We start from the raw sequence: 13,285 nt of genomic DNA on the forward strand, positions 1-13,285 counted from the left end.
ATGATCAGATGAAGGTGAGTGAGGCATGATGATGATCTGATGAAGGTGAGTGAGGCATGATGATGATCAGATGACGGTGAGTGAGGCATGATGATGATCAGATGAAGGTGAGTGAGGCATGATGATGATCAGATGAAGGTGAGTGAGACATGATGATCAGATGAAGGTGAGTGAGGCATGATGATCAGATGAAGGTGAGAGGCATGATGATCAGATGGTGAGTGAGGCATGATGATCAGATGGTGAGTGAGGCATGATCATGGTCAGATGAAGGCGAGTGAGGCTTGATCATGATCAGATGAAGGTGAGTGAGGCATCATCATGATCAGATGAAGGTGAGTGAGGCATGATGATGATCAGATGAAGATGAGTGAGGCATGATGATGATCAGATGAAGGTGAGTGAGGCATCCTCATCAGATGAAGGTGAGTAAGGCATCATCATCAGATGAAGGTGAGTGAGGCATCATGATCAGATGAAGGTGAGTGAGGCATCATCATAATCAGATGAAGGTGACTGAGGCATGATGATGATCAGATGATGAGTGAGGCATGATGATCAGATGAAGGTGAGTGAGGCATGATGATGATCAGATGAAGGTGAGTGAGGCATCATTATCAGATGAAGGTGAGTGAGGCAGCATGCATGATCAGATGAAGGTGAGTGAGGCATGGATGATGATCAGATGACGGTGAGTGAGGCACATGATCAGATGCAGGTGAGTGATGCATCATTATGATCAGATGCAGGTGAGTGAGGCATGATCATGATCAGATGAAGTGAGGAGGCATGATGATCAGATGAAGGTGAGTGAGGCATGATGATCCAGATGAAGGTGAGTGAGCATGATAGATCAGAATGAAGGTGAGTGAGGCATGTGATGATCAGATGAAGGTGAGTGAGGATGATGATGACAGATGAAGGTGAGAGGCAATCATGCTAATGAAGGTGATGACGAGCATGATCAATGATGAAGGTGAGTGAGGCATCATTGATCAGATGAAGGTGAGTGAGGCATGATGATGATCAGATGAAGGTGAGTGAGGCATGATGATATGATCAGATGAAGGTGAGTGAGGCATGATGATGATCAGATGAAGGTGAGGAGGCATCATGATGATCAATGAAGGTGAAGCGGCATCATCATGATCAGATGAAGGTGAGTGAGGCATCATCATGATCAGATGAAGGTGAGTGAGGCATCATCATGATCAGATGAAGGTGAGTGAGGCATCATGATGATCAGATGAAGGTGAGTGAGGCATCATCATGATCAGATGAAGGTGAGTGAGGCATGATGATGATCAGATGAAGGTGAGTGAGGCATCATCATGATCAGATGAAGGTGAGTGAGGCATGATGATGATCAGATGAAGGTGAGTGAGGCATGATGATGATCAGATGAAGGTGAGTGAGGCATGATCATGATCAGATGAAGGTGAGTGAGGCATCATCATGATCAGATGGAGGTGAGTGAGGCATCATCATGATCAGATGAAGGTGAGTGAGGCATGATGATGATCAGATGAAGGTGAGCGAGGCATCATCATGATCAGATGAAGGTGAGTGAGGCATATGATGATCAGATGAAGGTGAGTGAGGCATGATGATCAGATGAAGGTGAGTGAGGCATGATGATGATCAGATGAAGGTGAGTGAGGCATGATGATGATCAGATGGTGAGCGAGGCATGATGATGATCAGATGAAGGTGAGCGAGGCATGATGATGATCAGATGAAGGTGAGTGAGACATGATGATGATCAGATGAAAGTGAGTGAGGCATGATGATCATGATCAGATGAAGGTGAGTGAGGCATCATCATGATCAGATGAAGGTGAGTGAGGCATGATGATCAGATGAAGGTGTGAGGCATCATCATGATCATCAGATGGTGAGCGAGGCATCATCATGATCATCAGATGGTGAGCGAGGCATCATCATGATCAGATGGAGGTGAGTGAGGCATCATGATCAGATGGAGGTGAGTGAGGCATCATCATGATCAGATGAAGGTGAGTGAGGCATGATGATGATCAGATGAAGGTGAGTGAGGCATCATCATAATCAGATGAAGAAGAGAGGCATGATGATGATCTGATGAAGGTGAGTGAGGCATGATGATCAGATGAAGGTGAGTGAGGCATCATCATGATTAGATGAAGGAGAGAGGCATGATGATGATCTGATGAAGGTGAGCGAGGCACGATGATCAGATGAAGGTGAGTGAGGCATGATGATCAGATGAAGGTGAGCGAGGCATGATTATCAGATGAAGGTGAGTGAGACATGATCAGATGAAGGTGAGTGAGGCATGATGATCAACTTGTACAAGTGAGGAAGTAAGAAACACTTTAATAAGTATGAGACCATGTGCATGATGTATGTACCATGTGCATGATGTATGTATCATGCGCATGATGTATGTACCATGATGTATGTATCATGCGCCTGCCTGGGAATGATACAGTCATGACTTGTGTCCATCATGTTAATGGTAGTGGAGTCCACCACACAAAATATTATCAACACTAAATAATAATAACAACAACAACAAACCTTGGGAAACAAGAGGAAATATTTCCGATCATACATGATAATAATCTATAAATCATAATGATCAATAAATGATTAATAAGTTGTACCATATATTGGGCCAATTGGTCCCAGCAACACAGCTGGTGAGAACGGTTCCAGCAACACACTAGCGACAGTCGACCAACACAGCAGCCACACACTACCAGGTGACCTACCTGATCCCCGGCCACACACACCACCTGACCCAGGTCGTCGTCTGGGAGCACTTCTTGTTGACCAGCCACCAGACAGCTGGTGCCTCTCTTGGGGTCGACCAGACAGCTGACCACCACGGCTGCTATGGGTACTTGACACGTTGTTGTCGACCAGCTACCATGGCTGCTGGTGCCTCTCCTGTGGTCGACCAGCCACTAGACCACCATGGCTGCTATTGTGCACTTGGTAATGACAGCTCAGCAGCACTCTGTAGCCCATATATATATATATATATATATATATATATATATATATATATATATATATATATATATATATATATATATTACTGTGGGTTGATGAGATACATTACTGGTGCATTACACTATAAGGAGAGATACAGAGAGGCTAAATTTGATCACTTGTTGTTATCACTGCACTACTAGTGTGGCAGGTGAAGACACATCATATATTGCTTACACTGATCATCACTGAACACCATCACTGTCCGTGTGTCCGTGTGGTCGTACATCCTGTAGCCACCAGGGGGGTCGTCGTCGTGGTCGTGGTGGTGAAGGTCAGGTTAATCCTTCCTTAACTTGCTGTATATCCCAGGATGGTCGGCCAACCTCTTGCTCGTACGATACATACATCCCACAACATCGTTATCCATTGTGTGTGTGTGTGTGTGTGTGTGTGTACGTCACATCACCACAAGACACTTGCCAACTGCTCATGCTAGACACAACAACATAACCACTGTCACGTCTTGGTATATTATTTTTCTGAGACACGACACGTTGATCACTGCACTTACTGTGAGGCACTGCTACACTGCCACTGTGGCCAGCTCACACACACACCCACACACCATGACACAGCTCCTGCTGTGCTGTGCTGTGCTGCTGGCCAGGTGCTGTGTGTCGCCGGGGGGGGAACTCTCTCTCTCTCTCTCTCTCTCTCTCTCTCTCTCTCTCTCTCTCTCTCTCTCTCTCTCATTATGACCAAACACTCCAGCTGGAACCGTCACATCACCACTAAGTAACTACGTCAGTAAAGGTTGAAGTGAACACTCACCCCGAGGTGAACCTTGGACTGCGGGCGGCTAATACAGCAGGATTGCTGGAGTTGGAGGCTGGTGAAGGCGCGGGCGTGTACGAGGGAGGTTCACGGTGCATGTGTATGGGCGGCGTGTACTGGGCTGAGAGCGAGGCTTCATGATACGTCGTCTTGAGACAACGATCTTCCAGCCGGTTGTCCGCCTTGTGAGCCTTGGCTGCAGCACAGATGTCCACAAAGGCCACAGTGGCGCACATACCACCCGCGCCCTCCTCACCCGCCACGCCACCCCCCGCCAGCATCTTGACGCTCTGCACCGGGCCATACCTGCAACACATGTCAACATATTAACTGCAAAACATGTATTAACTGCAACACATGTGACTATACTACCTACAACACATGTCACCATATTACCTGCAACACATGTCAACATAACTGCAACACATGTATACCTGCAACACATGTCATCATACTACCTGCAACACACGTGACCATATTACCTGCAACACATGTCAACATATCAACTGCAACACATGTCACCATATTACCTGCAACACATGTCACCATATTACCTGCAACACATGTATTACCTGCAACACATGTGACTATACTACCTACAACACACGTGACCATATTACCTGCAACACATGTCACCATATTACCTGCAACACATGTCACCATATTACCTGCAACACATGTGACTATTACCTGCAACACATGTCACCATATTACCTGCAACACGTCACCATATTACCTGCAACACATGTCACCATATTACCTGCAACACATGTCACCATATTACCTGCAACACATGTCACCATACTACCAGCAACACATGTCACCATATTACCTGCAACACATGTGACTATTACCTGCAACACATGTCACCATACTACCAGCAACACATATGACCATATTACCTGCAACACATGTGACCATATTACCTGCAACACATGTGACTATTACCTGCAACACATGTCACCATATTACCTGCAACACATGTGACCATATTACCTGCAGCACATGTCACCATATTACCTGCAACACATGTCACCATATTACCTGCAACACACTGTAATGTGTACCCTACTCAGTAGGTTTTACACATATTGACATACTATGCGGCAATGTTTACACTTCTGCACAGGTTGTAAACAATGACACTATGCGGTAATGTGTACACTAATGCACGGGTTGTACACAATGACACTATGCGGTAATGTGTACACTACTGCACGGGTTGTACACATGACACTATGCGGTAATGTAAACACTACAGCACGGGTTGTACACAATGAGACTATGCGGTAATGTGTACACTAATGCAAGGCTTGTACACATAACGACACACTATGCGGTTATGTGTACACTCCTGCATGGGTTGTACACAATGACACTGCGGTAACGTGTACACTACTGCACGGGTTGTACATATGACACTATGCGGTAATGTGTACACTACTGCATGGGTTGTACATATAATGACACTGCGGTAGTGTACACTGATGCACGGGTTGTACATATAATGACACTGCGGTAATGTGTACACTGATGCACGGGTTGTACATATAATGACACTATGCGGTAATGTGTACACTACTGCATGGGTTGTACACAGACACACTAAGCGGTAATGTGTACACTAATGCACGGGTTGTACCCATGACACACTATGCGGTAGTGTGTACACTACTGCATAGGTTGTACACAATGACACTATGCGGTAGCGTACACTACTGCACGGGTTGTAAACATAATGACACACTATGCGGTAATGTGTACATTACTGCACGGGTTGTACATATAATGAGACACTATGCGGTAATGTGTACATTACTGCACGGGTTGAACACATAATGAGACACTATGCGGTAATGTGTACACTACTGCACGGGTTGTACACAATGACACTATGCGGTAATGTGTACACTACTGCACGGGTTGTACACATGACACTATGCGGTAATGTAAACTCTACTGCACGGGTTGTACACAATGAGACTATGCGGTAATGTGTACACTAATGCAAAGCTTGTACACATAACGACACACTATGCGGTAATGTGTACAATCCTGCATGGGTTGTACACATAATGACACTGCGGTAACGCGTACACTACTGCACGGGTTGTACATATGACACTAAGCGGTAATGTGTACACTACTGCACGGATTGTACATATGACACTATGCGGTAATGTGTACACTACTGCATGGGTTGTACACAGTGCAGTAATGTGTACACTACTGCATGGGTTGTACACAGTGCAGTAATGTGTACACTACTGCACGGATTGTACACGACACACTATGCGGTAATGTGTACACTAATACACGGGTTGTACACAGACACTATGCGGTAACGTGTACACTACTGCACGGGTTGTACACATAATGAGACACTATGCGGTATTGTGTACACTACTGCACGGGTTGTACACAAAATGACACTATGCGGTAATGTGTACACTACTGCACGGGTTGTACACATAATGAGACACTATGTGGTAATGTGTACACTACTGCATGGGTTGTACACGACACACTATGCGGTAATGTGTACACTATTGCACTGGTTGTACACATAATGTGACAGTGTGAGCGTGGAAGGTGTCGGTGCTGGCCAGGTGTATGGTGGGTTCACCTGGCAGCCTTCGTTCGTCATGGTTCGTGACTGGTGAGTCATGGACACACCACACTCACCCCAGCAGGTGAGTAAGTCATGGACACATCACACTCACCCCAGCAGGTGAGTAAGTCATACATTGTCCATGAGGAGGTGTCTCCTGATGGGTTACTTTACGTCAGGAGTCAGCCAATGAAGGCTGGTGTGACGGTGTTGCACATGTACCAGTCTTGCCCTCAAGCTTCACATTTCACAACTATTTCCAGGAAAGATGAAGGTGTTCACAGGTCAGGCAGGAGGTGATGATGGTTGAGCCAGCCCAGCACACCACCACGTCACGTGAGCACGACAGAACACGTAGTGCACTTGTGTGCAGGTCAGGCAGGAGGAGGTGGTGGTTGAGCCAGCCCAGCACACCACCACGTCACGTGAGCACGACAGAACACGTAGTGCACTTGTGTGCAGGTCAGGCAGGAGGAGGTGGTGATGATGGTTGAGCCAGCCCAGCACACCACCACGTCACGTGAGCACGACAGAACACGTAGTGCACTTGTGTGCAGGTCAGGGGGAGGGAGGCATGTCCGTCCTGCCTGTACCGTTGTCCCTCCATCATCATCATCAAGGTTAACATTACTCAACCATCCTCCCACCCGTCAACCTCTCCTCCAACACATACACACACTGCCACGCAACGTAAGGTAAGGCAAGATAGGCAAGTAATGCAAGGTAAGGTAAAATAGGTAAGTAAGGTAAGGTAAGATAGGTAAGGCAAGGTAAGATCGGTAAGGTAAGGTAAGATCGGTAAGGTAAGGTAAGATCGGTAAGGTAAGGTAAGATCGGTAAGGTAAGGAAAGTTAAGGTAACAGGTCAGGTGAGGTAAGGTAAGATAGGTAAGGTAAGATAGGTAAGGTAAGGCAAGGTAGGATAGGTAAGGTAAAGACAAGGTAAGGTAGGTGTAGTGAGTGGTTGAGGACACTCGCTCCCGCTACATAATGTGATGCACAAGTTCACACAAGCACAGCTGACAGGCAGGCCAGCCAGCACACGAGACATCAATATGAACATTATCTACACCTGCACCAAATATGAACATTATCTACACCTGCACCAAATATGAACATTATCTACACCTGCACCAAATATGAACATTATCTACACCTGCACCAAATATGAACATTATCTACACCTGCACCAAATATGAACATTATCTACACCTGCACCAAAATATGAACATTATCTACACCTGCACCAAATATGAACATTATCTACACCTGCACCAAAATATGAACATTATCTACACCTGCACCAAATATGAACATTATCTACACCTGCACCAAATATGAACATTATCTACACCTGCACCAAATATGAACATTATCTACACCTGCACCAAATATGAACATTATCTACACCTGCACCAAATATGAACATTATCTACACCTGCACCAAATATGAACATTATCTACACCTGCACCAAATATGAACATTATCTACACCTGCACCAAATATGAACATTATCTACACCTGCACCAAATATGAACATTATCTACACCTGCACCAAATATGAACATTATCTACACCTGCACCAAATATCAATATGAACATTACCTACACCTGCACCAAATATCAATATGAACATTATCTACACCTGCACCAAATATCAATATGAACATTATCTACACCTGCACCAAATATCAATATGAACATTATCTACACCTGCACCAAATATCAATATGAACATTATCTACACCTGCACCAAATATCAATATGAACATTATCTACACCTGCACCAAATATCAATATGAACATTATCTACACCTGCACCAAATATCAATATGAACATTATCTACACCTGCACCACATAATGTACACCAACTTGTGTACATATGTACACAGATACACAGGGTAATGTGAACATTTCAGGCTTCCACATTTCCCTCTGGTATAGCGACTGACCAGGTGGTGGGTCTGAAAATCTGTGGGTCTGAAAAGGTAATTACAACCCATATATGACCCCCCCCCCCCCCCCGTGGTCACATGAAGGTCAGGTCATGACCCCAGACACGACCTCTGGTGGACGTCCTTTAACACTCTGGCTCACACACCACCAGGAGTCAGCTGGTGTAGTGGACCAGTGTGTGGGCGGGCCAGGAGTCAGCTGGTGTACTGGACCAGTGTGTGGGCCAGGAGTCAGCTGGTGTACTGGACCAGTGTGTGGGCCAGGAGTCACAGTTGGTGTACTGGACCAGTGTGTGGGCCAGGAGTCACAGCTGCTGTACTGGACCAGTGTGTGGGCGGGCCAGGAGTCAGGTGGTGTACTGGACCAGTGTGTGGGCGGGCCAGGAGTCAGGTGGTGTACTGGACCAGTGTGTGGGCGGGCCAGGAGTCAGGTGGTGTACTGGACCAGTGTGTGGGCGGGCCAGGAGTCAGCTGGTGTACTGGACCAGTGTGTGGGCCAGGAGTCAGCTGGTGTACTGGACCAGTGTGTGGGCCAGGAGTCAGCTGGTGTACTGGACCAGTGTGTGGGCCAGGAGTCAGCTGGTGTAGTGGACCAGGAGTCACAGCTGCTGTACTGGACCAGTGTGTGGGCGGGCCAGGAGTCAGCTGGTGTACTGGACCAGTGTGTGGGCGGGCCAGGAGTCAGGTGGTGTACTGGACCAGTGTGTGGGCCAGGAGTCAGGTGGTGTACTGGACCAGTGTGTGGGCCAGGAGTCACAACTGGTGTACTGGACCATGTGTGGGCCAGGAGTCACAGCTGGTGTACTGGACCAGTGTGTGGGCCAGGAGTCACAGCTGGTGTACTGGACCAGTGTGTGGGCCAGGAGTCACAGCTGGTGTACTGGACCAGTGTGTGGGCCAGGAGTCACAGCTGGTGTACTGGACCAGTGTGTGGGCCAGGAGTCAGGTGGTGTACTGGACCAGTGTGTGGGCCAGGAGTCAGGTGGTGTACTGGACCAGGAGTCAGCTGGTGCACTGGACCAGTGTGTGGGCCAGGAGTCAGCTGGTGGCTTTGTATGATAATAATGTTTCAGAAGAATGAAGATCTTGGTAATATCCCAACACCATTGTTGTTACATGGCCGACACATTCACTACAATGCAAAATCCATTACACTTGTTTGGATATTTACAACTAGCTAATATTTCGTTTGGGATCTGTAACATTAATGGGTTGTTAGCAATTACCATTAGTTACAACCAGTGGCGTGTCATACAAGTCAAAACTTGCCATCTTACTACAATCACAACATACAACCACTTAAGTGTGGCCCTCCTGCCTCACTATCTTACTACAATCACAACATACAACCACTTAAGTGTGGCCCTCCTGCCTCACTATCTTACTACAATCACAACATACAACCACTTAAGTGTGGCCCTCCTGCCTCACCATGTTACTACAATCACAACATACAACCACTTAAGTGTCGCCCTCCTGCCTCACTATCTTACTACAATCACAACATACAACCACTTAAGTGTGGCCCTCCTGCCTCACCATGTTACTACAATCACAACATACAACCACTTAAGTGTGGCCCTCCTGCCTCACCATGTTACTACAATCACAACATACAACCACTTAAGTGTGGCCCTCCTGCCTCACCATGTTACTACAATCACAACATACAACCACTTAAGTGTGGCCCTCCTGCCTCACCATGTTACTACAATCACAACATACAACCACTTAAGTGTGGCCCTCCTGCCTCACCATGTTACTACAATCACAACATACAACCACTTAAGTGTGGCCCTCCTGCCTCACCATGTTACTACAATCACAACATACAACCACTTAAGTGTGGCCCTCCTGCCTCACCATGTTACTACAATCACAACATACAACCACTTAAGTGTGGCCCTCCTGCCTCACCATCTTACTCACATTCTCCGTGCTGGACCAAAACGTCTTACGTAAGCAACCTGAATGAAACGTGTCTCACTCAACCACAACACTGATTCCCCCCCGCCTCTCTCTCTCTCTCTCTCTCTCTATATATATATATATATATATATATATACATATATATATATATATATATATATATATATATATATATATATATATAAGTTCGTTAGACAGGTACAGTCAACTAGGGTGGCTGTCATCACCTGCAGGATGACAGACCTAACCTAACGTCCGTTATAAATGAACACAATTATTCATAATAATAATAATCATAATCATAATAATAATAATAATAATAATAATAATAACGTAATATGAGTAAGGGAAAGTCATGTTATTCATTGTACGTCCCGGTACGAGTATTAACGTTACAAACAAGGTAGATACACCATTACCCCTGGACGTGACCAACCAGCCATGAGGGCCCCCGATCTCAACAGCCAGTCATGAGGGAGGACTGCTGGTGTGAAGAGCCAGTCATGAGGGAGGACTGCTGGTGTGAAGAGCCAGTCATGAGGGAGGACTGCTGGTGTGAAGAGCCAGTCATGAGGGAGGACTGCTGGTGTGAAGAGCCAGTCATGAGGGAGGACTGCTGGTGTGAAGAGCCAGTCATGAGGGAGGACTGCTGGTGTGAAGAGCTAGTCATGAGGGAGGACTGCTGGTGTGAAGAGCCAGTCATGAGGGAGGACTGCTGGTGTGAAGAGCCAGTCATGAGGGAGGACTGCTGGTGTGAAGAGCCAGTCATGAGGGAGGACTGCTGGTGTGAAGAGCTAGTCATGAGGGAGGACTGCTGGTGTGAAGAGCCAGTCATGAGGGAGGACTGCTGGTGTGAAGAGCCAGTCATGAGGGAGGACTGCTGGTGTGAAGAGCCAGTCATGAGGGAGGACTGCTGGTGTGAAGAGCTAGTCATGAGGGAGGACTGCTGGTGTGAAGAGCCAGTCATGAGGGAGGACTGCTGGTGTGAAGAGCCAGTCATGAGGGAGGACTGCTGGTGTGAAGAGCTAGTCATGAGGGAGGACTGCTGGTGTGAAGAGCCAGTCATGAGGTGGGTGGGTGGGTGGGGTGTGTGAGGAGCAGTAGTATGGAAGTGAGAGGTGAGCCGAGCGCGCCAGAGTCCGCAACCATGGCCCTCCCTCCCTGCCTGCCTGCCTGCACCCACAACGCAGCGTGTCACAACCCTCCCTGCCTGCCTGCCTGCCTGCACCCACAACGCAGCGTGTCACAACCCTCCCTGCCTCCCTGCCTGCACCCACAACGCAGCGTGTCACAACCCTCCCTGCCTCCCTGCCTGCACCCACAACGCAGCGTGTCACAACCCTCCCTGCCTCCCTGCCTGCCTGCACCCACAACGCAGCGTGTCACAACCCTCCCTGCCTGCCTGCCTGCCTGCACCCACAACGCAGCGTGTCACAACCCTCCCTGCCTGCACCCACAACGCAGCGTGTCACAACCCTCCCTGCCTCCCTGCCTGCCTGCACCCACAACGCAGCGTGTCACAACCCTCCCTGCCTCCCTGCCTGCCTGCACCCACAACGCAGCGTGTCACAACCCTCCCTGCCTCCCTGCCTGCCTGCACCCACAACGCAGCGTGTCACAACCCTCCCTGCCTGCACCCACAACGCAGCGTGTCACAACCCTCCCTGCCTCCCTGCCTGCCTGCACCCACAACGCAGCGTGTCACAACCCTCCCTGCCTCCCTGCCTGCCTGCACCCACAACGCAGCGTGTCACAACCCTCCCTGCCTGCCTGCACCCACAAAGCAGCGTGTCACAACCCTCCCTGCCACACACACTTGCTCCATCATCATGATCACCACTTACTTCCATACTGCTCCAGGTCACACTGTGAGGATCATGAGTGTGACATGTGAGGGACTATGGCAGCCACACACTTGTGTGGCACAGCCTAGTGTGAGGCAGACCACGAGCTCGGCCTTCAGAGCAGCGCGCGCGAGCGCGAGCACGGTATTGCCACATGGGAAATTCCCAGGCCACCGGGGAGGGAGGGAGGGGAGGGAGGGGAGGGAGGGAGAGGAGGGAGGGGAGGGGAGGGAGGGAGGGAGAGGAGGGAGAGGAGGGGAGGGAGGGAGGGAGGGAGGGAGAGGAGGGAGGGGAGGGAGGGAGGGAGGGAGCCGACACAGCAGCACCACCAGCACTGCCTCTCCCCACTGACAGGAACTTACCCTCCCAATAATGACACATTATCATTATATATATATATATATATATATATATATATATATATGAGAGTGAGGAAGTAGTAGTAGTAGTAGTGGAGCATAAATAAGACTCGACCATCCCAACACAATAGACGACCGAGTCGACCACAGAAATAAAAGCCCAACCGACCAGTTAGGGAGACGACCACACCACACTCGACCTGACTAGGTGAGGACGACCACACCCACACCTCACCTGACTGGGTGAGGTGAGGACGACCACACCACACTCGACCTGACTGGGTGAGGTGAGGACGACCACACCCACACCTCACCTGACTGGGTGGGGAGAGGACGACCACACCAGATCTGACCTGACTGGGTGAGGTGAGGACGACCACACCAGATCTGTCCTGACTGGGTAAAGAGAAGACGAACAAACCAGACCAGACCTAAGGTGAGGACGACCACGCCAGACCCGACCTGGAGTGGGGTGTGGACGACCACGCCAGACCCGACCTGGAGTGGGGTGTGGACGACCACGCCAGACCTGACTTGAGTGGGGTGTAGACGACCACATCATACCCGGCCTGACTATGTGGGGTGGACTACCACGCCAAACCCGATCTGACTAGGTGGGGTGTGGACGACCACGCCAGACCTGACCTGATGGAGTGGGGTGTGGACGACCACGCCAGACCTGACCTGATGGAGTGGGGTGTGAACGACCACGCCAGACCTGACCTGATGGAGTGGGGTGTGAACGACCACATCATACCCGGCCTGACTTCGTA

General features: G+C 48.8%; 1 protein-coding gene across 4 annotated transcripts in view; it reads right to left on the reverse strand.

The window, feature by feature from the left end:
• Positions 1-13,285, reverse strand: part of LOC139756512 (uncharacterized) — a 650,205-nt gene that overhangs the window by 535,290 nt on the left and 101,630 nt on the right. For all 4 annotated transcript variants that reach the window (XM_071675967.1, XM_071675968.1, XM_071675969.1 and 1 more), the window contains exon 2: positions 3,811-4,119. In XM_071675967.1, the coding sequence (XP_071532068.1) occupies positions 3,811-4,119 (309 nt within the window). The remainder of the gene's footprint in view (positions 1-3,810; positions 4,120-13,285) is intronic.

The sequence above is a fragment of the Panulirus ornatus genome, chromosome 22, assembly GCF_036320965.1.
Source record: "Panulirus ornatus isolate Po-2019 chromosome 22, ASM3632096v1, whole genome shotgun sequence".
Lineage (NCBI taxonomy): Eukaryota > Metazoa > Arthropoda > Malacostraca > Decapoda > Palinuridae > Panulirus > Panulirus ornatus.